The 27,184-nt window shown below is 35.8% G+C and overlaps 1 protein-coding gene across 1 annotated transcript; it reads right to left on the reverse strand.

Moving 5' to 3' along the window:
- Positions 1-14,360: 14,360 nt before the first annotated feature.
- Positions 14,361-27,184, reverse strand: LOC117214291 (neprilysin-1-like). Its single transcript, XM_033460274.1, has 13 exons — positions 26,792-27,184; positions 25,343-25,565; positions 23,320-23,358; positions 19,234-19,479; positions 18,632-18,840; positions 18,083-18,262; positions 17,461-17,672; positions 17,030-17,246; positions 16,590-16,772; positions 16,318-16,480; positions 15,886-16,202; positions 15,067-15,335; positions 14,361-14,794 (listed from the first exon to the last, which is right to left on the reverse strand). Exons 1-13 carry the CDS (start codon positions 26,897-26,899, stop codon positions 14,791-14,793), a joined length of 2,370 nt encoding a protein of 789 aa, XP_033316165.1. The 5' UTR covers positions 26,900-27,184; the 3' UTR covers positions 14,361-14,790.

Genomic DNA, 27,184 nt, shown 5'->3' on the forward strand with positions numbered 1-27,184 from the left:
TTTGATTTTTTTTTTGCTATGTATGGTCCACAATTATATATCTCATTTTTTTTTTTTTTAATATAATTCGGTATCTTTATAAAAATAGTATGTTTATTCAAAATCGTGGTTTGGGTTACATTTATACCTTTAATCTTCCAGCTTTAAAAAACTTGGTGAACAGGTTAATGGAACATACTTAGCTACCAACCGTACCTCAAGAATTTTTCAGACTCTTCTTTCATGGAACTTGATTGCTTTCAACAGAGAAAGCAAAGAAAGTATCCTAACAGATAATACCGTTAAAATTTCAGAGCTTGACCATTCACAATCGGAGAAAACAATTGCTCCTTGGACTCCTGGTTCAATACCAAAGCGAAAATCGTGCAATAAATGAAATCTGTGGTGATCAGTTTGCTAGATGGGAGAACGGCATGGCGGAAATTAGATTCTCAGAATGGAGATCCCTGTACCTTGGAGCGCAGAAAAATCGTCACGGACCGTCGACGGCAGGTCGTCATCGACACTCTTTCGTTTGTAGCGTCTAGAGTCACCCTCGAATCCCCGAGGGTCTTCCCCGTTGCGCGAAGAATCTTCGCCATGATTCCCGACACGGTGCCTGTGAAGTTCGCGCGGCAACCGTCAGATGGCGGCGTTGAGATATGCATCTCGCCTTAGGCGACGTTTTCTCTCAGCCGGACGTGTTTGACGTAAAAAGATCGGGCGGGAATCAAGGTGAACCGCATCCTTCGGCGAATCAGAAACCGGTCACACGTTACTCCGTGTGTAAGTGTGAGCTGAGAAGTGAAAAGAGAGAAAGATAGAATAAAAGAGTCAGAATGCAAGGGAGTATGAGTGGAGGGGCGACGAGCGAAGAAGAGAGGACACACACAGGTACACACACATACAGAGCAACACAACCGTGCACATACACGCGTATACACACACACACACACACAAACACACATACAGAACACTTTGAACGAAAGAAAAACTAGATGCAATTCTACGATCACTGCCAAGGGCGTTAACCGTCGACGTCGATTTCTCATTGTCTGAATGTGTCGTAGTTGTCGTTTTTCTCGAACGCTGCTGCAAAATGGTTCAACAAAGTAGTCATGACAGAGTGGAGAAAAATTGGAGGATTAAGAACAAAGGGGAGACACACTACTACTACCACGCGCGTCATTTGGCGACATCTAGAGATATTATAAGCGATTAACGAAAACGAGATAATGAAAAATGCAAAAAATATATATGTATATATTACGTTACATACATCTATATATTATATAGCGCGTTCGCTCGAGTTTTCTGACGATGTACGAGCGAACGATTTGTTCATGATACTGCCAAGCGTAGATTCGAGTTTCTGTGTTTTTTAAGGGACAAACTATAATACTCCTTTTAAATGTGTCGAGCCACACTTATACTCCACACCAGCACGTATGCGCGCGCACACGGCACACATACAGAGACACACATACACCCTACACTAGAAAGATTACACACGCTGATTATGTACCATATGTATGCGCATCGTGCCGCAATCTCTCTTGTCTGTCTGTTTATCCAACCGAGCACCCTGATCTGTCCGTTTCTCCTCCTAGGTGTCCCTTTTGCCTGTCCCTACACGTATGTAGATGTTTGTAGAATATTCCTGATTCTGGATCGTGATCACGGTGACTGATGGAAGGAATGAGTTGAGAAATTATGTCAAGGTTTTATTTGATTATTCATTGGAAATAGCTGTAATTTGAATAATGGATTTTTCAAATTAGGAAAATAATTGGTAATAATTGCTATCGTATAGCAATTAGTAATTAGTAAAGTGGTTACGCACTGAGTTTTTAAAAAATACGCAATTTTGCTAAGTAGCAGAAGTAGGTAGGTTTATTGTATGGTAATATTGGCATTGAATTTTAATTTTTCACAGATTTTTTTTTAGTAACGTTAGTGTATATTAATAAGGAGAATGTTCCTTAAGAAAGTCTAAAAATCTGTGCAATGGAAAAATGTGCAATGTGAAAATCTGCAGAATCTAAAAATTGTTAAATCTAGGTTATATCGCGAAAGTCTAGAAATTTATAAATCTATGAAGTCTGTCAAATCTGAAAAGTGGGAAAATATATAAATAACAGTTTCATAGACCGCATTTGTTACAAGTACAAAACAAAGGAACAGTGGAGAATAAATACAATCTCCATGATCTTTCTAACCACAAAGTTCGCTTGTCAGCGAAATTGAAGTTCTAGTAAGAAAGCGCCCGGCGTGTCCTTCTAACCTCCACCATGAACACCACGTGTTCAGTTGGGGGCAATCAGTCACCATGAATTCGTAACTTGATACTTGTACGTGAGATGTGAAACGACTCTGTACAGTCCTTGTTCGTAATTAGCCGACAGACGGTTGAGATACGGTATTTTCTTATTGGAGGCAACGTTCGGCCCTGCGAGAGAAAGCGAGAGTATGAGTGTAAGAGAGCGAGAACGAGAGTGTAAGAGTGCCACAGTGAGGAAGGTTCTTGTTATTAATCGCGAAGATTAAGAGAGAGAGAGAGAGAGAGAGAGAGTCGTTCTAATTTATTGGAAGCTGTAGAAAAACGATGAGAAATGAAGAAACGGAGGAAGCTTATAAGCTGAAGATTATTATAAATAAAGTTAAATGATTATACTTTGTTATGGTAGTTTGATGCATTATTTTTCTGGGTTTGATAATAACGTCGACGGCAACGATATTCTCCGCCATCTTTTTTTTCTGTTCTCATCCGTGGAATAATACGATTTATATTGTACATAATTGTTATTTGTAAAACGAGAGAATGTGAAAGAGGCAGAGAGAAATGTAAGGAGCCCTGAGAATTTTTATCGAAATTTATTGCCTTCGTTTTTCACCCCTTCTGGAATTTTTGACTAACCCTTTTTGGACCAATTTCACGAAAAATGATATAAAATTCCAAATTTCATTGAAAGGTCCTGATATTATTTTGAAAATTATAGCGTAGAAATTCTTTGTGAAATTGATCCTCGTATTATTTACTAACAAATCGAAATCTGGGATTTTTCGTATTATACGAAACATGCTTTTCTGCAATTTTAAGAAATTTGCTCAATCAAAAAAGAAAAATAAATAAGAAAAAAAAAATAATAACTAGCGAAGGCTAATCTCTAAGAAAGATCTGACATTTATTTGAAGAGAATTTATTTATGACGTAAAATTCGTGCTTGAAATTCGAGAAGGAAAACAATTGTGGCGGTAAAACGGCAATAAGTCAGTGTTGTATAAGAACTTCATATAAGATCACTATAACAAAGTATATGCACTATCATTTCTAACAAGCGACTATAACTGCAACCATAAACGACTAACAAAATTTTCGGGGCTGCCACTACTAACACCAAACGTACAAAAATTTTCATCACGCGTATCGACTATCAACCATTGCTGTCAACAAACCACTCAACAATTGATTTATTATAATTTATTATAAAGAAACAACAAAAAAAAATGGAATAACATCGCTGCTAGGCATATAAGAAGAACAGCATAGTGATGGTAAAGCGTGTGGAAAATGGTTGAGAACAGGATTAGAAAAATGACGCGATATGGTGAAAAAATAACTGTGTATAGTACTGATGATCGTACAAACTGTTGGAAAATTTTTTAAAACGAGTACCGTCATTGTTTGTCACTGTAGGACCTGCCCTCGTCGGATGTGCACCCGGTCGACTTACTACTACTACTACTAGTACTACTACTACTACTACTACTACTGCTACTACTACTACTACTGCTACTACTACTACTACTGCTACTACTACTACTACTGCTACTACTACTACTACTACTACTACTACTACTACTACTACTACTACTGTTACTGCTACTGCTACTACTACTACTACTACTACTACTGCTACTACTACTACTACTACTACTACTATTACTACTATTTATTACTATTATTGCTCCTGTTACCGCTGTTATTATTATTATTATTATTATTATTATTATTATTATTAACACTTAACACTAACATTTGTATTTGTATCACAGAGAATGCACGCGGATACACACATACACAAAGAAAGAACGCGTACACATACAAAGAAAACAAACACGTACGATCGATCGATCGCGAAAAGGTATAGTTGTCGTTGGATGATATGGTTGTCTCGATTTGAAATTTTACCTTCGAGTTTTGCGGATGAAAATACATATATCTCCGCGATGGAACTATTAAAACGCGGTTGGTGAAATTGAAATAAAATTAAGTACGGTCGATATAATTTATAGTTGGTCTCTAATCGACAATAGTTAGCACTCGGAGTTGTTTCAAGTTTAATATTAGGCCGCAGCTAGCCATTTTTGATTGGAGTAACGTATCTGGAATAAGTATGGTTGAGAAAATGTACAACTATAGTTAATCGTTAATTATAGTTACTGGGCTCTAAATCGAGCGTGGAATATAGTTGAGCGCATATAATTCGATTTAAGTGAGAAATTTTTTAAACAAGCAGTTTATTCAGAAGATACGTAACTATAGTTAACTATTAACTATTGTTAGACAGCTGCATCTCGGGTGTGAATTATAGTTAAACATACATAATTGAATTTAGTGCGAAATTTTTTATCTGGAATAAGAAATTTAGGAAAATGTGCAACTATATTTAACTATTAACTATAGTTACTTGGCGCCAAGAGAAGTGTGAACCATAGTTGGACGCGTGTAATTCGATTTAAGAGAACATTTTCTGGAATAAGCGATTTATCGAAAAGACACGTAACTATAGTTGACTGTTAAGCATAATTACGGTGCTCTAAATCGGGTGCAAAGTATAGTTGAGCGCATATAATTCGATTTAACAGGAAATTGTCTGCGTAGATCAAATCGCATTATATAGATGCAAGTATAGTCGTTTCCTCGTAGTTCGAACATTTCCATCAACTATACTAATCGTTATTGTTCGTGTGTATGTGATATTTTTACCGTCGAGGGACGTTTGCGATCGGTTAACGTTTGATTTCGAACCGCGTAATCGATATTCGACGATGATTCACTATAGTCAAGAACTATACTAACGACTATATACCATCGATCATCGTCAGCCTTGAAAAAAGTATAAAATATTTCATCGTCGAGGACCGAAACGGATTTCACGACTATCGAAGCAAGTATATGCTGCCACTACCAACTATATTAGAAATTTTACGACAACTATACTAGCTTTTACAAAATCGAGCTACGAGCACATGCGTTTTTTCTTAGCTTGTAAATTCGTCTCTTGACTCGAATCTACGTTTTACTAGTCGTAAGAGAAAAAAAGAAAAAATTTTTAGTCCTCTCAACTATATAACTGTATCAACTCGAACTCGATCGATCGTGCTTCACATGATGTTCAAAGCTGCGTGCGCTTGTTCGATAAAAACATACGAAGAGCAAATCTCAAGCGCGTCTCGTATCTTCTACTAGCAACTATGTAACGATAATTACTATACATACTAATCGTAACGTAACGAAATTATTGTTAAACCGAGGATTCGGGGTGAGATGGTAAAAATTAAGTCGAGAGCAAGGATGGACACGTAGGATTTTGGCTATCCAATTTTTTATCATTTTTTCTATTTTTTTCTTTTTTCACTTCTTATTTTCATTTTTAAGTAGGTGTAAGCGCGTGCATCGAAAAGAAACGCGAGAAAAAGAAAGCCGTGGCCTGTTAGACACTCGACTGTGTCGGCCATATTGGATTGCGAGACTTTAACGAATTGGTGCTTTGGAATGTATTAGACTGAAAAAAATTATTGTTGTACGTTTTAGTAGAAAACGATAAAAAAAAACAAATCGCATACTAACGAAGAAATCGAGAAGAACAAACTTGACAGGAGTTCTTTTGCTCCGTATTCGATTAATAATTAGTGAAATATTATTTCTATTTGGAGCGTTTTATATATATACAATATATTATATATTCGCTAGGTTGCACACAGACAAACACAAACATGCTTACACACACACATACACAGACACACATTTACATGGTATTTTGCGTACAGTGATGGGAATCAAATCGCCTTTGTGATCGGACAGTTGTTTGTAAGAAAGCTAATTTAAGAAATTATCGATAACACGATGTCGCTGTCACAGGCGCCATTTTAAAATGGCGGACATCTTCATATCGGTAAAAGAGGGATAAAAGTAAAAATTAAATTAAATTTAATGATCGAATTTGCAGGGGCACTCTGCGTAAACATTTGTGATTCTAGTAGGTTAGATTTGTTAAATTCGATTGTATTTCGAAATTCTTTTTAGAAGCGTATTCGCGTTGAAGGAAAACATTTCTCGTGGCGTTGTTCCTCATTTTCGACGCTCGAAGCGTTCCCGCGATACGTTCGAACGATTTGCGTGGGAACTTTCGAATTTGCTTGGAGTCGACGGTTTCTTAATCTCGAAATTTTCGTGTTTTCGGCTGTAGGAATTTTTTTAATGGGACGCCCGAGCCAAGAAAAGATTATGTACATAAAAAGAGAAAGAAAGATTTCGGTAGACGAGTGTCCTTGAAAATTGTTTGAGGTTAGGAACGCCGATTCGTGCAAAACTTTTCCGCGTCGTTGCAATTTTTTGGTGTTATTCGTGGAACGTGATAGCAATTACAAAATTATTAATTAACTTTCAACGGTCCACTGGTAAAATTTTAGTAGGCAAATTTTCGATTAGTCGAATTTTTATCGAGTTACGAATTTGTTCGTTTGTGATTAAAGAAAAGAGATTCGTAAAAGAGGAAAAAATCATTTTCGAGACGGATATGTTCGCGTTGCGATTCCCAACACTAACCTCACACGTGTGTATACAACATATAAACGCGCGCGCGCGCGCGCGCGAAATTAACAAAAATGGCAAGCGATACTTTGTATGTACAACAATTAGTAGTTCTGTTCGAACGGAACTGAGCGTGGACGAGTGTATGTATGCGTGTATGCGTGTGTAGAGAGTGGTTGAGATTGGATGATAGGAGAGAAAGGGACTCGGCGTGCACTCCGCCCAGAATGAGCGGAAGGAAAAAGAAAAACAACGTGGAAGATGAAATATAATGGAAAAACTACTTCGTCGCGCAGGTGCAGGGAGATTTTTTGTGAATTGGCAATGCGGCGGTGCGGTTCGTCTTAATGCGCCCGTGTGCGTTTAATAGAAGTTACATGACGTAGATATTTGATAGGCACGCGCGAACAACGTCCCAGTCTATCTGATTTCGCGAATTTTAAAATTTGGCAGAATGAGAAATCAGAGACTTAAAAATTTGAAAGAAATACGTCGAGATTAAATTCCTTAGGTACATTATAGGTAACTAATGGGATTACAGAATAATTTGTATGGTATTTTATGAATGTTTGAAAATGTTTGAAATTGTGGGGAATTTTGTAACTTTCATATTCTTGCAAAACCGAGAACCACAAATTTAAAAAATTGTAGAAGTAAAAAGTTCCAAAATTGCAAATTCATAAAATGATGAAGATGCAAAATTATGAAGTTACAACATTTCACAAATTGCCAAGTAATTCTGTAATTTCGTAACATTGCTTTTAAAAATCCCGGGATCGATAACTGAAACTTACCTATAAAAGTAGTTGCAATTATATGGACTGTGGCGCCAGGAAACCTCTTCGAATATCCGAAAAATGTAACGCCCAAGATTTCCAAAATACAAGAAAAAGAAATAAGGTTAAAAGATAAAAATTCTTCGATAGAAGAATAATTTTCTAGGAACAATTCGGATATTCTTAACGAAGCTGGATTCCCCGATGTTCGCGCCTGTCTAGTAATTTACGCGTTCTCCGCAATGGACATGGTGGAGCCACATGTACATCAACAATATTATATTCTAACGATTACTAATTAAATAATGTACAATAATTTTAACGATTGCTAAATGATGATGAATAACGATGATAATGATGTCGATGAAGTCTTTAAGCATATAATACAGTGTTGCACGATGAAAATGATGGAAAAAAACATATGAAAGATAGTAAATGAAAAGAATGAGAGTGAATGAGAGTGAGAGGCGACGAGGAAACGCGAATCCTGAATGTATAGTTACAAAAACCGAGCGACAGATGTTAAAGACGAAACCGGACGGGAGGAGCTACGAGATAATGTATCTGTCTTTTAAAAATCGATGTGTATTTTTTGCGAGGAAACGAGGCGAGAAATATATTGGAGAAAGAACCGAAGACCGTTGTTGCCAGTTTGTGTTCCACGGGGCTGACTCCTTTTTCGAGTTAGTTGGTATCCCTGACGTTTAAAGTTCTTAATAATTCGAGAAATTATCCGAAAGAAAAACTAAAAAGATTTATGGAAATTTATTTTGGTTTTGTAAAACTCTTAGCTTCGTTTTTATTTAAGGTTTAGAAGTATCGTGCAATTTTAACTCTATTTTTGGGTATTCTGCGAAACTACTATAGGATTACAAAATTATTGAAATTATCTTTTTGCGAAGAGATTATTTGATTTTGCTACTTGATTCCTAGGAAACCAAAAGGAAATTTGTTACTGTTTTATTTGAGATAAGTTATTTTAAAGGAATGAAATAAATGCCACGAGATCAACTCAAATAAACTTCCATCTTTTAAGCAATAGTTAATATCGAAAGTGCCCCCTAAGCAATGATTCGAGAAAGAATGGCTGAGAACCACTGGCAACGCGCGGTTGCCAAGTTGCGCCGCGCGAACAACGCTGTTATCAAGTAAGTGCGATAATTCTGTCGGTTTCTTTAAAAAATAATTAACAATCATATAACAGAGAAATATAAAAGTATTAAATTAGAAGAGGAAATTATTGAAGGTTCATTGCAATTTACAAAATACCAAAAGGTTTAAGCGAAGAAAGTAAAAAAAACCTCTTCCGAAAATAATTTTGGAATCATTCGGGTATAAACCGATGTCAACGACAACTCTGTCATAGTGGTATTCTATCACAATTCAATCGTCAGAATTTTTGCACTTGCCCAAGATTTAAGAATAGAAAGAATCCAGAATTTTATGAACAAAACTCTGAAGATCTCAGAAGATCTCCGTTTTATTCTGAACTCGAAGTGTCCCAAAACGAACGACTAAATGGAAAACAGCTTTTATTCAAAGAGGTATGTAGTTAGCTACATACAAAATACATACAAACATTACGAGTCAATGTTTTTGGGACGTTCTCGAATTCTATATAGTAGGAATTAAAAACGTGCAATTACGTCACGTTATACGTGTAAGAACAAACTTTTCTTGCGATGTTTAATGAAAAACACGCAAGATCGATCTTCGAGTGGTACAAAGTTCGAGTGCACCGATTTTTTGAGAAAATGACAAATTTTGTTTAAGGTTTGCTTGTTTCACAAATTTCATTTATCATATGCAATACTGTGAGAGTCATAACGAACGAGGAGAATGTCCCTCTTTATTTCTGATTTTGAGGGAAATCTGCCATCTTTTCTGAAACGTTAATTGTTTCAACTTGGATTTCAAAAATACACAATTTGGCAACAATCTCCAAATCCAATAAAACACAAATCTCAACATTTCTTTAAGAAATAAATCTCGAATGATTTTAAAGAAACTTCGATAAAAGGAGTTCAAGTTTTAAAAAGATGGAACTTTAAAAGGAAGCCTTTCGTCAGTTTTGACCAAGAACACAGTAATTTTACAAAATCGTCCCGGAAGAGCGATTTCAAAACGAACGTGCCCCACATCCAGTACAACAATAGAGAACAGAGATAAGGAAAGAGGGCGCTGCATGATTTCCACGTTGAATTCTAACCTAAAAAACTGCACCAACAACAAAGTCTATTGAATCGTTAAAGTATATTTATTTTTCCTGGAAAAAGAAAGATCCAAGAAACGTTGAAAGTTTATTTTAATAACAGAGAAGAAGTGCTAGAGAAAAGAAGACGAAGCTATTTATTTTTCTTACACAGTATTGCAAAGCCTTTTCATGGGGTAAAGAGAAGCGATGGGGGGAGCGTTACATATGGCGGACGACGAGGGGCAACAATTTTGTAATCGATGATTTCTCAGACGATTGGCGATAGAAATGCGTTTATTATGTAAGAATAAGAAGGCAGGAATAAACATAAACGTAGAATGCGTGGTGTGCGAGTGAGAAGGAGAGAGATAGAGAAAATCACAGAAGCCATAGAGTTCAAAGAGAGTGCATTGTGTACATATAAAAGAAGCAGGGACGAAGAATCGCGAGACGACCCGTGAAATACAGAGGGTAACCGAACGACACCTTTGTAAATTAGCTTTGTACATTGTATCCCCACCTCCCTTGTTTCTTTGTTTCATTGTTGCTGCATAAACCATGGAGGATGTCTGCTCACGTTGAATCTCTTATACAGGGTGATGCAAAAATCTTTATACATAGGAAACATTTTTCTGACAGTGAAAATTATAAAGAGAATGTTCGATATACAAATCAATACAAATAGAAAAATTATAATAGTAATATCGTGCGTGTGGAGACCTTTGCGTCACATTGTATACTTCGTATTTAACTCACATTCGTCCCTCATTTTCCTAAAATAATATTTTTTATTAATTTATTGGTGTCAATTTGAGTTGAGGTAAATAGTTACAAACTGGAAAATTCTATTACTGCAAAAATGGAATTTTTGTAAATTTAGACCGTGTTAATTTGACAGAAATAATAGAAATGCCCCGATAGTGACAAGATAAGTAATTATAAGCTGTAAAATTCCTTGATCAGAAATGAAAGGAACAAAGTTTTCGTAAATTGACACAAGGGACGAATGGATGTTAACAATTCCCATTTAAGCAAAAAACTCGCAGGCAGAGGTATAAGTAAAAATGAATATTCTTTTTAACAGAAAGAAAACAAAAGGAAGTAGTTCGCCTAATTTTAAAGTCTTAATAGAATTATTTCTCCAATAGTTTCTTTAGAGGTTAGATTCTATTGAGACGCCATGTTTGCTGGCCATCTTAATTTTCTCATATTACTCACATCCGTAGCGTTTAAAGATATATTAAATATGGACAGAAAAAAGATATGAGAAGTAGACGAAGAACTAAAATTGCTGGCAATTTCAAGGATTTTATCAATCGTAAATATATTTTATTACTTGTACATTTCCGTGAAATGACAAATCGAAATATGAATACGAAACAGGACGACGGATTTACTTTGGTACTTATTTCGCGAAAGATAAAAAATAAAAGTATCGTCTATTGTCGACGGTTTCCATCTCGTGACTCTGTTATGTATATAAATATACATATTGCATATATACATACATACGTACATACATGTATATAAACATATATATTTTTCTGGGGTAAAGAGGGAGAAAGAGAAAAAAAGAAAATGGAGAAAAAAGAATAATAACTGCAAAGACGTATCCGACCTCGTGGACGCAATAAAAAAATTTCACTATAAATCGATTATGCATGGGCATCAGGGTGTAGATTAATAGGAGAAAGCGAGAGAGAAAAATGTAAAGAGATGACTATTTTTTTGAGAGAAACATTATAATAGAGGAAAACGAGAGCTTCAACGGGAAGCAAATTGGGAATTTCAATTTTCTCCTTTAGTTTCTAGTGTTTATTTAACATGTTATTCTGCCTGTGAGTTGAAATCAAATTCGAGAAAGCTTGAAAGAAAAACAATTTTTCATGAATTATATATGTTCCCTGATTGAACAATGAATTGTTTTGCACTAATTATACGTATATTCATAATTGCAAGATATAGAACTATATATGATTCGTGAAGTTAATAATGGCGCGAAATTTGAGTGCTAATTTCATTGAAATTTTAGATTTCAATGGAGATATTGAAATAAACTCAACAAATATTAAAAGAGACGCGAAATTTTCGTTAAAACAACGTATGGGATAAATTACAGCGCCAAAGTTAAATTTCTTTCAACAGAAAATGTATTTTCGCTGCAGTATATCCGAACGAAAAAGTCTTTCTTGAATTAAATAATAATGATGGTTTGAAAATGAATGTAAAGGAGGGAAAACGTGTACATATCTCCTCCAGGTATAATCGTTATACGAAAAAGAAAGAAAATAAAGAAATCACCCGTTGCATGTACATAGACCGGAAGACCGCAGGTAGCCATATTGTTATTCGCGATTAATTGGATGACTTGATCGAGTCGACTGATGTTCTTTCTCTTCTTTACTTTCTCTCACTGAACACACACTGGGCGTCCAAATAATTCCGAAAATATTAACAAATTGGAAAATATTCTTTCGCATTTTGTATATTAATTTATTTCTCTTCCGAATAATTCTTAATTTTAAATATATTATATATACATATATTCGAATTAAATTCGAAAATTATATATATATATATATATATATTTCCCCGTGTAAAATATAGAATTTAGAAATTGTATTTTCGTTGTTATTGATTCATTATTTTAATCGGTACCGATTCACTATTACAAATACCGATATTTTCTTTTTCTCGTTGTATCTAGCAAACAACAGTGTGCTAGGAATAATTTCTCTCCCTTTCCTTTTTATTAATTAAATTATATTATATGTACAGATCTCTAATTTGGATTAAAGAATTCTTGTAAATTAAGAGAAGTAGTAGATGATAGAAAAGCGACTCTACGGTGAGCGTCGCGAGTCTGACCGGAAGTGAGAGAAAGAGAAAGAGGGAGAGCCCTCTGTCTGTTGTATATTATTTTTATTTCCACCTTTTTTACATGAAACAAAGCGAGATCGGTATTGACCGTGCTATGTATGGATGATATGTTCCAATATAGAATAAATCTTTCAACAAATACTCGGTTATTATTAAATTCCTCTCATTTTGTAAATTTTAATAACACAGACAATATGTATAGGAATCTTAGTCAATTATTAAATTTCTTTGTTTGATTAAAAGGCGGAATTTACTAGTTTTCAGTATTATGTCTGACCTGCAGTAATTAGAACGAGAAATTTGAAGAGAAGTGGTGGGGGTGATCGAGAATGATCGAGAAACTTCGCACGCTACCAGTTTCATCGAAGTCTTCACCATAGATGGATGACTTTGGAAGAAGTTTCTGGATATTTTCCAGATATTAAGTAGTGAGTAAATAATTTACATATTTTATTCATCGTATTATTATCTAATTTTTCTTCTATTTCATTACAGATATGTAGCTTTATGTTATTTTGGCCATGGTAGAAACGATTAATTTTTATTATCATATTAGTAGCTTGTTTTCACTATTATTTGGAAGATGACACAGTTAGATATTATCACTCAATTTATATTTGTATTATATATAATAATACTCTATATGCAAATGTAATTTAACTTGATTTTGTAGACTATATTATTAATAATTTTTTTTTTCATATTTTCTTTTGCAGAAATGCACAGAGCAGTTCCATTGGAAGCAACATCGAATTTTCATCGATCCTAACACGCGTAAACTAAAAAATTGCAAATATGCGAAATTTCAATGAATTATTCAAGTTACATTGATTGTTAATTCATTAGTTATTTAAGGGTACTTTGTACACTGCGGTACAATTAAGCATATTCTATGTTACTGAAGCTTCAAATATAAAAAGCTGTACATTCATTGTGTAAATTGTATGTATATTGATAAAATGATTTCAGTAAATCAGCAATAAATTGAAAAATCTGTTTTATTCATTTAGAAAGCTATTCTAAATTCCGCTTACATTCCCCTGGTACAAAATTGCAATCTTCTGTACCATCTTTTCACAAGTTATGCTCTCCTGGTACAAGATTCTGGTTTTGTTCTAAAACTTTTGTTCAAACTTACATGACAGTGGAGAACAAATTCCATTAGTGGGACATAATGACTTTTTGTGGCCATTTCTTGTATTTGCAATTGTATTTGTATTTGTTTATTTATAATTTATAAATGCATCAGAATACAGGACACACAGTTTTACTTGTAATGTAAAGGATGGGGAATGGTGTGGAAACAGTATATGGAATATACAGGAGGATATGGAATATGGTTCAATAAATATTGCACATAGGATGTGGGAAAGAACACGTGGAAAATGTGCTATAGGATGGAAGATATGGGAAATTGGTATTAGATGCTGGGTATAGGATATACAATATGTGAGTAATGCAGCATGAATGAAATATTCTAAAAGATAGGAAGAGAAAATCATTGGATTTATTACCTACCTGTGTTCCCGCTGATGAAACAAAATTCCAGCAAGATTGCAGGGAAGAAGGAAGTATAATAGAAGGTACCATGATATATTTTAGTTACCTTTGGTTCTACCAACCATGAACTTCATGGCAGAGTGCAAGTAAGGATGTCTCTAAAATTTCAACAATTTCGACTGAAGGTAAAGAGAAGGGAATTAAACGTATGATATCTATTTCGCCTTGCTTTGCTCTTTAATTTGATCGAAAAGTTTATTAGACTCGTCCACGACGAGATGAATCACACATAAAGGATTACATACACGATTAAAACGTATCTTCTATATACACAGCTTTTACTCATGAAAATTTTAGCCTGACACACGGTGGTCAGATTCTTTTCACCCTCGATGACTTCTGTTTAACTGGCACGTTCTTTCATACACACGCATGCACACACTGTACTGTCAAGTATAACCCTCTTGCTGTGCTAGAAGACTCACACACAGTGAACCACGACGAAATAAAACTCTATAGTCTTTTGTGGTCCCATCGTGGTTACCAAACAATACGATGATTATAGTCTCTTCAAAGCACTAGGCACCGCAATTCCCAATTATAGATTCCCTTTCACCATTTTTCTTCTTTCGAAAACTCTGACATTACCTGTAATTGTTGTACAAAATAATATAAATGTAAATAGACGTAGTAAACGTATTAAAGATAAATGTTAGTAACACAAAATATCTTAATTCAGTAATATGTCGAATTAAAGAAGTAATTCTATGATAAACTTGTTCATTAAAATAAATTCTTTTAGTGTACGATATTTTCATTGCAAATTGTCTCGCGCTTTAAAATAGATTTTAATAACGTACAGCGTTTCTTGATATTTCAATTTCAAAAACAGAAGGATTCTATGATAGGAAAGAACTCACCAGACGTTGCATTTTTTAGTCGGATTCATCGGTGAGCCTGGAGGACAATTATAGGCCCTGGCAAAGTCTTCGCTATTGGACAAAGGTCCCAAAACTCTTATAGGACCCGGTGAATGAACGCTGCTTCGTATCTTCGTCAATGCATCCTCTGGTCTCATGGATCCACACCATATCTGTGCATAGTTCAAGAAGAACAGCTGATCGTGAGTGAGATTCACACCAGGAAGCATCGGTTCTTCACCGTGTATCGACACCCACTTCTTATACGCCTGAAACGCAATAAAAATATATAGGATTCATTAAACGATTTTAAACTGTATTAAGAAAATACTGATTCTATGAAGAACATTCTAATTTCATTAAGAGAATACTGGTTTTAACAAAGACGAACATGCGACTCTATATTTCATATTGCAAAAATAAATATTATTCAGTTTGCAGTAGAAATAGTAGAATGATTGGAAAGTTCAATATTTCTATTTCTTTGTTTTTTCTACTGTTCTTGTTGTTATTACTTTACTTACTTTACTTTATCTTTACTTTATTCTCAAGAATAATGGACATTTTATTTCCTATTTCAAAGATGAGCAATATGAGAAAAAAAAGAAGAAATATGAAACAGAGTAAAAAGAATATATGATCTTGTTGTTATTACTTTACTTACTTTACTTTATCTTTACTTTATTCTCAAGAATAATGGACATTTTATTTCCTATTTCAAAGATGAACAATATGAGAAAAAAAAAGAAGAAATATGAAACAGAGTAAAAGGAATGTATGATAGAAACTGCAACAAATATATGCAATAAAGTAAGTTACCCTGAATGACTGTTTGAGTCCTCCATTATCAGCGATATTCTCTCCCTGAGTCATCCTCCCATTGATATACAGATCAACTTCCTGCAACTTGTATCTAGAATACTGATCCACGATGCACTGGGCTCTTTCTCTGAAAGCTTTCACAGTGGCGTTGTTCCACCACTGCATCATGTTTCCATCTTTGTCAAACTGACGTCCTTTGTCATCGAAACCATGAGTAATTTCATGGCCTATTACCACTCCTATTCCACCATAGTTCAATGATTTTGGAAAGTGCTGAGAGTAGAATAGTGGCTGAAGAATACCAGCTGGAAAGACTGGAACGAGAAACATCGTTGCTAGTTTAATTAGAACAGTCAAAATTTATTTGTCAGACTTAAATCTTATTGTCTAAAGAATACTACGTTCTAGAAATAAATTCCGAATGATTACCAATGTCGTTTTTATTGGGATTATAGAAGGCATTCACGACGGCTGGCTCTGTAGACCATTTGTCTTTATCAACTGGCTTCCGTAGTTTCTCTAGATTATGATAAGCGTCATATTTCAGCACAGCCAGTACATTCTCAAGGAAATGATTCTCGGTAATGTTCAACTGTAATGTGAAAGATAAGAAACAGATCGTACGTATAAAATGAAATATCATCAGTTTCGTTGGAAATTTCATTTCTTCTTCTATGCATATTTACGAAGAGATTAAGTACCATCACGTATTCCTTCGAAAGTTCCACAGGATCCTTCAGGAACTCAGGATATCCAATCCTTTCGTTCATGGAATCAGCTTTGCTTTTAGCTACGGCTCTAGTTTCATTATCCATCCAATGATTCTCAGCCAAGAGTTCATTGAACGCTTCTCGTATCGTACGAATCATTTCGAGTGCTGTCTCCTGAAAACCAAATCAACTTTAAAATCGACTAAAAATAACATTATTTCAATTGACAAATTACCGAATAATATCAAATTAATACCATCTATATTAATTGTAAAAATTACTCAAATATTATATTAGCAGCTCACACACAATGATCTCTCGTATTTTATGAATTTCTATATACATATATACATACATGTATTTAAACATTTTTGAAATTAATGTTATACCGTTTAAATGAATTATCATGAATTTCTATATGGAAAGATTACCTTGCTCTCGTGATTGAAATTGTCACGAATAAAAAGTGCACCCACAGCCATGCCAAGCTTTTTGTTCGTCCATTCGACACATTGGGACCATCTGTCCCTCTCGCTCAGTATGCCTAACAGAATCTTCCGGAATTCCACCCTTTTCTGCTGGTACTCGTCGATCATGTGAGGCATTATCGACATCACCAATCTCCATAATATGTAATTATGTAGCGTTCTGTAAAAAATAGTTAAAAATAAGATGTAACGTTTCATCAATATCGCGATTAATTAATTTTCATTTTCGGTGACTAAATGTGTATTTGAAAAATTAAAAAAAAAAAAAAAAAGTTAGAAAAAATTGAAGAAAAGGCAGAATTTACTTAGAAACAGAAATTGTATAAAAATTAGAGAAGCGAATGTATTGGAAACTTTGAACGTTAACGAAATACCTGCGGTCCGTTCTTTGCACGATACGGCCCATTTGCATAAAATATGGCATGGCGTATGCCACGATCGGCTCCTCTTCTGTTATGGGCGAGTTGATAAATTCTTGAAGATATTCGCGCCACTTCAGCTGCGGAATTTCACGCTGCAGCTCGCGCAGCGTCAACTTCCGGTAAATGGCAGATGTATCGTGCCTATCAGCCTCCGGTATCGACGCCTGAAATTTTCATTAAAAATAAGTCGAACCGTCAAACAAAGCAATACGACGTTCCTATAACGCATATCGAATTTCTCACAAAATATGAAATTCTTCAAATAGAATGATAAATAAATATCGAATAAAAGGAGATCCAATAGCAGAAGAATCCCACCAATTTAATACATCAAATCAGTCGATAAACGCATATTTTTAGCTACAGAGAAATGAAAAAAAAAAAGAAAGAAACGAGTATTTTGTACTATTTTGTAAAATTTTGTACAGCTTGCTATTTTATTATTTCTATTCTGTCTGTATCAAATGATCGTTACGAATTATACGAAGCTTTTTCGTAAAGAGGTGCATCCACATATGGAGCGATCCGATATTAACAAATTATCCGTTGTGTCATAAATGTAAGACAGGCGTACATTTGCCAACTGTTTCTCCAAATTGATCACGCGATTGAATTCTTCGGCAGCGGTTTGTGGATTAGCACCAAGCAACACGGCAACGTTCGTCATATAGCGATGATACGCCTTAAGTTGAGCCTCGCTGCTCTTCTTCAAGTAGTAGTCCCTACTTGGCAACGCCACTTGCATCTGATCCAGCTGAGGAACAATTTATAGTCGTTCGATCATTCTTCGCTTGCGCAATATTGCACGAGCAAAAGTAACTTCTGTTTAAATTTAAAGCACGACACGAAGTAGTTCGTATCTTCTTAATAAACAATTTTATACGTTATTTAAGTTACTGCAAAACTCCATTTATATATAGTTAATTGTAAAAAAAAAAAATGCACACATTCACAAATAACAATTTTGATCGACAAAAATCCATTATGATTGAAAACTAAAGTCGTATCCTAAATGGAGTTCTACTGCACGAATTTTATTATACAGTGCTCTAGAATGTACAACGTAAATCCAATTGTTATACTGTGCAGTCGTCGACCAAGGGACCTTACTTTGCCGGCGCACCTGGAGGATATTGGCAGAGGAGTTTTTGTCATCCGGACCGACCCACTGTTCTAGCAATACTCCCTCGTTGTATTCCCCTCGTAATCGACCTAATAAAACTTCGACGGGGTATGGTGGTGGCTTCCAGGATGGTCCAACCACCGCTGGCCAGCCGCCAAGGAATTTCAGCGTCCTCTTCAATGGCGCGTCACCGATTTTTCTTATACGAGCTGCGAAAATAGAAGACTAGAAACACCTTCCTAGCGTGGCAACGGATTTCTTTTCTTACTTCGAAACCGAATTCAACATTACGAGAAAGGGGAGAAGAAATTCTCTTGGAGAGAAATAAGAAGAAAACAAATTTGTTTAATAAGGATAGAAAGAGAGGAGTGTATCTAGCGAAGAGGAGAAGGAAGAAAATTGTTCAATGAGATTAGAAGGGAAAGATGTTTTCAACGAGAACGAAAAGGATAGAATCCTTGCAGGAAGAAAGGGAACTTTATTGGAGGAAATAGTAGGAAAGGAATCGTTTAAGGAAGCAGACGATTTAAGGATCGTTTTCAAATAGAATTCACGGAACTCGTTAGAAACACGCGATCGAAAAGCATTTTCGTTGTACCCACGGATGTCCATGCATGACTTGTAGAACATCTTCGCCTTCAGAGTAGCATTGTTATCCTCGGCGTTCGGTGATTCCTCCAGGATGCGTTTCAGAATCACTTGAAGCTGATTGGCCAGCACCTCGAACGTGCTGATCGAGCTTCGATCTTCTGGAATCACGTGACGACGATTCCACGTGCCACACGCGTACTGGAAGAAATTGACACATGGTGCTGCTGTGCGATCCATCGCTGATAATAAACTGGCAGCTGAAATCGTACGATGATCGCATCAGTGAAAAGTTAGAAATGCAACTTTTGCTTACTCTACGCTATTTTGACATCCTAACCTTCCCCTGTTTCTGACGAACAGTGATTATAAGTGATTATGCCGTGATCGTATGCGTTCAAAGTGACTACAAACAGCTAAAAAATCATCATAAATTCGTAGAAATCGTCTAAGAGTAATTTTAGCGCGACTATAAGCAATTACAAGGTGATTACAATTATTCAATGCGACTATCTACAATCTACCCGTGAAATTAGGTATTTACGAGTGAGTCTGAAGCGATCGAGTGTTATCGCAACGTGACTATAATAGACTATAACGTAATTGCTTGCCTTCAACAAATTGCTAGTTAACACACGTGTGTATAAAATGACTGTATATAATGCAATTAGGGTGGTTATAACGTGACTATAATAGACTATAACGTAATTGATTGCGTTCAACAAATTGCTAGTTAACACACGTGTGTATAAAATGACTGCATATAATGCAATTAGGGTGGTTATAACGTGACTATAATGGACTATAACGTAATTGCTTGCGTTCAACAAATTGCTAGTTAACACACGTGTGTATAAAATGACTTCATATAATGCAATTAGGGAGGTTATAACGTGACTATAATAGACTATAACGTAATTGCTTGCGTTCAACAAATTGCTAGTTAACACACGTGTGTATAAAATGACTTCATATAATGCAATTAGGGAGGTTATAACGTGACTATAATAGACTATAACAGACTATAACGTAATTGCTTGCGTTCAATAAATTGCTAGTTAACACACGTGTGTATAAAATGACTGTATATAATGCAATTAGGGTGGTTATAACGTGGCTACAGATGACTATAATATTATATGTGCGATTATCTCCGACTACTAGTTGATGGAAGAATTTTTATACTCCGCGTGTAGAATTTTTCGCGGAGAGAATTTCTATCTAAGGGACATGGAATTTTGTTTTGAAGAGAGGAAATTCATCGAAATTTTCGTAGTCACGCGTTCACGCACGGTCATATTGACGAACACGCTGATATTAAATTCCGAAGCTGATATCGGCTACAGTATCTTTGCGCAAGAACGTCAAATTGTTCTGTCACGTGCAGGAAATTGAATTCCAGCGATGGCAACGAGAGAGACGCGTCAAAGGTAACAAGCTGAAAGCGTTAAAAACGAAAAAGGGAAAAAACGAAGAATATAAAAGTAAACGCGAGAGAACTCGAGATTAAACGTGTAGGTGAGCGATCATTTTGCTATAAAATCGTTCTGCGCAATCTCATTTTCTGTCAACAGGTTGGTGCCGCGACTTTCTAACCTATATCTGCTATACGTACGATCTTTTTCACGGTATTTGACGCGTTCGCGAAAATTAGAAACCGTTCACTGTAGGTACACATATGGTTTTTTTATAATACATTACTGTAACAGTAAATTATTTTAATGGAAGATTTTTTTTCCGGAAAATTTTTCTTCGTTAATAACCGGTGACGTATATGTACGTATACGTCGTTTCATATAACTGCGATATATTTGTAACGCGTATGTCGCGCCATTTTTTATAAATACTCATAGGTGCCACATTTTGTTAAGTTTGTAAGATAAATAAACTATACATACACGTTCTAGAGACGAAAGTACTTGCTCCTAGATGTTAACAGTTCGTAATATCGTTGGTCGACGTTTAAAGGTGTAATACGAATCGTTTAATCGAAACGGGTAATTTTACGGTCGATGAATATACGACCAATCGAGCGAGGAAGATTTAACGAGGCCAACCGTGATCTGAGGATTGATTGCACTTCCGATAAACTATCTCTAACGAGTAATAACACCGCTCTAGGGCAATTCGATATCCTGTACCAAGGATTAATTAACCTTATACTATTAAAGTAATTATTATAAAAAATAAACGGCATTTTTTTGGCTGCTGTAAAAATTATAACGTTGTTTTCGATGTTAGTAAGTAAACCGAGGATTGTAATGCACTGGAAATATTTCAAAATAATCGGATTTTTCGAAGTGCTTTAATGCAAGGTTGCGCTTCATTGCAAATTTACTCGCAAGAGATTTGCATTTGCACAAGCAACCTCAGCCCAGTGATAATTAACGTGCACGCGAATAAAAACCTACAGTCGGGAAATGTTTTTCTAATTACGTTCAACAAACACGCAAGCTCAGACTCTTTAAACACTCGTGGTTGGCGAAGAGGCTGCTGTTTTTTAAGCAATTTTAAATTCAGGTCGAGCAACTTTTTTCTCCCTTTTTCTTCTTTTTTTTTTCTTTTTTTGCTCTCTGTTCACAGGGACCAACCACTACGAACCACTTCGTTACCAACCCGCGGCGCAGAGACGCGGTAATTGTGAAATATTAAAAAAGAATTGGATTATATCTCGTACGAAAGCTATTTTCTGCTTCCCGAAATTTTAATCATCGTGAGAGATCGCTTGTCTTCTATTTTTTTAATCTAATTCCGAATTGTTTGCGAGAGGAAACTTTGTTAATTAAAACGGCTCCCCATTTTATTATACGGGATAATTAATAATCCCCGTAATTCTTCAATTAATTTCTAATAAATGAGAAGGCGAATCGATTTCTCAGATTTGTCATAATCTTCGCTAAATAAGAAAGCCGTGATAAATTGGAAAAAAGAATCTATTCAAATCATCGTATTACTCGTAAGAAAAATACTACAACCGTTCCTCTATTTTTTTCGAAAGCCTACGTCTTATACAAAAAAAAAAAAAAATAAAAAGAAAAAGAAAACAATCACCACGGTACGCAACTGAATTCATGGTGCATATAATTCGCTGATTAATTTTATACGAACAAACGGATCAAATAAATCGAGTGATTTCTGGCGTGATCAGGGTGATTCATTCGGCTGATAAATAAACGAAAATTCGCTCTGCCTTGCTGTGTTGCTGCGAATAAATAAGTAATCAGGAATGTGGCCGCTTGTTCTGGGATTGGCCGCGTTTCCACTGCAATTAAACCGCACGATGCCGTATCTTCAGCGGGTCGGATAGCGGATTTCCCGACAAATGAAAATGCAATCGCAGGCCAACCTCTCGGTCAGCAGGCAATTCCATTGGGAATGCTTAATCCGATTTGTAGTCGTGTGCGAGAGGAGCACGCGTTTGTCGCGGGACAAACACAATTCCTACCGACCACCAATCAGTTCTCACTGATCTGATTTCATTTACCTCCGCTCGGATATTGGCTGGTGATATTTCGCCCTGTCTATGATCGAATACCCGATCCCCCTTCGCCCTTTTTTTCGTAGAAATTGGTTCGATATCCAGTTGGTCGTCATCCCGATTCTACGTTAATTGCGTTAGATACGAATGTTTGGAAAAAATCTGCGGGCTCTATGAATAACTAATATTTGGGTACCGGCTTAATATCTGGCTTAATCTGGTCTTTAATATCTGGGTTTTTTTCCAATTATCTCTTCTTTTGTTCTTTAATTATCCGGAGAATTTTTCCGCGGCTTGGCGTTCATGGGATTTTCTGGCGTGTTTGCAACATAGAGAAGAATTTTTGGAAAATAGTTTTATTCAAATTTTCACATTACCTGTCCTCACGCGTTCCTCTGTTATGCAAATGTTTGGAAAAAATCTGGAAACTCTATGAATAACCAATACTTGGATACTGGCTTAATCTGGTTTTTAATTTCTGGCTTTTTCCAATTATCTCTTCTTTTGTTTTTTAATTATCCGGAGAATTTTTCCGCGACTTGGCGTTCATGGGATTTTCTGGCGTGTTTGCAACGTAGAGAAGAATTTTTGGAAAATAGTTTTATTCAAATTTTGACATTACCTGTTCTCACGCATTCCTCTGTCATGCAAATGTTTGGACCTGTAACAAAGAGAATATACGTCCAACTAACCACTATCGTCGCAAGCGTCCAAAATTTAATCTCGTTCTAAAGGACATACGATAAAAGATTGTTTACTGTTATCAAAATGTAAATAATTCAGTGAGAATCGTGCGCACAGTGTCGAGAGGAGAGGAAGCAATTTTCCCACAAAGCAGCATTGCAGCCACAAGAAAAAACAATTTTCTGCTTCCATAAACTTGCATAAAATTTGTCGATGCTACTAAAAAATCACTATAATATTTCATTTTATCACAAACGCGGGAAATGATTAAGTAATCCTTGATATTTGCAATGGTCTGTAATAAATCATCTATTAGAGCAAAGTATTATTATGTATATAAAAAAAAAAATATTTTTTCGAACCGTTTTTTAATCCAACGTTCATAGATGTCATTATAGTGATTAATTCTATCAGTGGTTATGAGGTAACACAGGCCTTTTCGAGTAGAACCTGATAACCTCGACTCGATTCGATTCGGTTGATTGATGTTCCCTTCTGACACGAGCTGTTGAACATTGAAAGCCATTTGCTGTTTCTCCTTTTTACGTAATTTTCTTTCCTCTCCGTGTGTAATCGTGGTTATAAATTGCAAATATCAAAGCAACATTTATCAAGAAATTCCTCGACATATCTCTACAATAGTATTTATCGATAAATCACTATATGGAATTATCCTTGGAAGGTACTAAACAATTGTCGTGGAGGTTATGCAAAGCAAATGAAAATTGAATTTTTCTAATGACACCATACATTTTAATGCCGGTTTTTCTTTCATATTACTGTCTCTATTGGTTATATTATTGTTGGCATTATGCTGGGGAATTTCATTAATGCTTTACTGCCACGACAGTTTACAGTCTATTGGGTTGGCAACTAAGGGATACTTAGTTTCCAACCTAATATTTGTACGAATTACTATAATAAAAATTTGGTCAAGAGTTTTTATCGTTATTTATTTATTAAAGCGGAGAGAATTATAATTAATTGCAATCAATTAGAGAATTCTAGTAATGAAACGCCTGGTGTGGCTCTGCTGTTGAAAAAGAAACTTTTGTTATTAGGATGTAAGATTTACTTTCTTTGTATAATAAAGGAGAAAAATAGTTTCCTCGAGTAATTTCACGCGAGGACGCGCTCTTTTCCGCGATCTTCTTTTAAAAGTCTCTCATCAATTTGTAATTAAACTCTGCTGAAAGAAATTCTTGTGGGAGTCAAGATTGCAAAGAGATTTCTGCAAAAACAGTACAAACTTTCCAATGAAAGCTCCTAAGACTTTGTTCTTTGTGCTTCGGCGCATTGTATTTCTGTTTTACGTTGTTCTCAAAAACAGATTTATACTTTTTTTTATAGAATATATTACACTTCGATATACCACGTCATATCTATATCCCGCCATTTAAACCTATGTCTATATATTAACATCTAACCTATTTCGAACCATTTTTAAATATACACATTAAGCTATTTTCATACGTAACTCCATGTTCAATTTTTATACTAAAATAAGATATACCAAATATAATATCTCTGCTACGCTAAACTAAAAAATACCCTGCGTAAACTCTCATCAATTTCGCTTCAGTCCTCTGTAACGCTAACCCAACCATTTTAACACCAATGTAACTAATTTTAATTCCGGATCAATCTACCAAGAACAGCTTAAAACCAATATATCGCAACATCTAGCCACTACACTAGCGCACTCTATGCCACTATCTACCCTAACTCGTTCTCCGTCGCGCTCGATCAAACGCTAACTCACTCTAATTCTACGTGCAATCTTCGGATCAACTCAATAGACTCGTATTGCTATTCTTCGACACCTAGATCCCACGTCAACGCGCTTCACGCCTAAATCCACGCGGAGTACAGCGTATGACAGTGGAGCTGGCCGTTGTCAGCCGCTTAATTAATCACTACCATCGGAACTAATCGTGTCATTTAGGGCTAATTCAACTTACGGGGCTCCTGCACGCATTCGCGGCTCGTGTTCAACGCCAATAGCAGTAGAATGAAAAGACAAGTGGCAAGAAGAGTGACGGCGAGCACACCGAGCAATTGCTGCCTGTTGGCTGGCCCTCTTCGTCTGATCGACGTCGCGCGCGTTATTCCGAGAGGCTTCCGATTGTTTCCTGAATGCTGCAGAACCGTCGTCGTAGTGTTTCCACGGGGACCATAAGTCACCTGTGATGGAAAACACGTTACACGCCTCTATTTATGATTTATGAGTCGTAGGAAATTTTGCTCTTCCTTCTTTCGCGTAGGTGTGACACGAAGATTGATGAGACTGTGATTATGGCATAGGAATGGTGTAAAAATGAAACTATCCTAAAGAGGGATATAAGGCTGTTCGAGGGAATCTTTTGGTAAAGATATTTTTTTGTGAGATTTTGGAAGCTCGGGGAATCTTTTAGAAATACTTGGATTTCTTCTTGTCACAATTTGGAAACTTGGCAACTTTTTAAGAATTTGGAAATTTGAGAAATATTTTAGGGTTGTCCGAGTGTTTTTTTTTTTTTTTTTTTATCAACATGGAAGCTTTCTAATTTTTTAAAAATATTTAGATCTGTCTTTTTAGGAGTTTCAAAGCATTCGAAATCTTTTTGGAAAGAATACTTATTTATATTCTGTAAAGATCAATTTTTCGTTTAATTCACGCAATGAGATTCTATCGAACATTAAAGAACCCTTATAATAAGCTGCTATTGAAAATCGCGCCTTAAGATTCTCTTTCTCACGTCTCGAACTCTCTCATAAAGGAATCGTCGTCCCAAAGAACCTCGTCAATTTCGCTTTACAAAACATCCTCACCACCACCCAGTCCGTTACCAATTATTATTCCATTCATGATTCTAATAAATAATAAGAATTCTTATAAAGATCGTACTAGACCATATATTTTAATGCAACAAATACATTGGCACTGCCATTGACAAATATAAAAGAATAAATAGATAAAGATTACTGGTAGAATGGATTTTTATAGAGGAATAAAAGCGAGGGTGGTACAGCTGAGTGATACATATCTGGCATTAGGGAAGGTTAGGATACCTACTTATTTGCTAATTTATGGTTTCACTGAGGATGGTATACCTGAATGATACACGTGCGGAATCAGGGAAGGTTAGGGTACTCTGTGTATTCGTTAATTTATGGCTGCATTGGCGCCACACTTGTATCAAAATATCCTCTCTCGAGACAATTAACAAACCCAAATACTTGCATTCTCAAAAAATTAACAACACCGATGGAACAAATGAACAAGACAAACCTACAAAACATTAATCCCACGAATTAGCATTCTAAAGCCACAAAATATTGACCCAACGAATAAGCTGTCGAAAGGACGAATAATAAATCATTTTTACCAAATTACTACTTGCAACCCCTGAGTAACGAAAATCTCTTACCTGAAGGTGATTGGTGGTAGACGTCTCCTGGCCGGAACCTCCGGTTATCTCATTCTGTTCGACGATCACGCTCGCCTTCAGGTATCCGTTGTTGCTTTCAGCCTTCATCCTCCCTCTACCCGTGCTACCGAATCCCTGGATCAACTGCAGTAGCTGGACACTGAACCGAATTTCAAGCGACTATCTGTGTCAACGACCGGTGTAACGTTGGCATCGCGGCTGCTCTCGATCCGCCGCAGCCAATCGACCATTGATCGTTGCTCAACGACCACCCTTTCAAACCTTCTTTATTCTTTCAACTTGTTTATCTTTGTATTCAACACTCGAAACAGAGAAGGCTAACGATCGAACACTTTATCAGAAGACTCTCGTATACACTTTTATGGTATTACT

This window comes from Bombus bifarius, unplaced genomic scaffold (assembly GCF_011952205.1).
Source record: "Bombus bifarius isolate JDL3187 unplaced genomic scaffold, Bbif_JDL3187 scf7180000009200, whole genome shotgun sequence".
Taxonomy (NCBI): domain Eukaryota; kingdom Metazoa; phylum Arthropoda; class Insecta; order Hymenoptera; family Apidae; genus Bombus; species Bombus bifarius.

Excerpts from the sequence above, each read along its gene's own strand:
- LOC117214291 (XM_033460274.1), bottom strand. The coding sequence starts at position 26,899 with ATGAAGGCTGAAAGCAACAACGGATACCTGAAGGCGAGCGTGATCGTC. Across the intron at positions 16,481-16,589 it reads TTTCGAAGGAATACGTGATG|TTGAACATTACCGAGAATCA; the intron begins GTACTTAATCTC and ends TTCACATTACAG. Across the intron at positions 16,203-16,317 it reads TCCCAATAAAAACGACATTG|TCTTTCCAGCTGGTATTCTT; the intron begins GTAATCATTCGG and ends TTCTCGTTCCAG.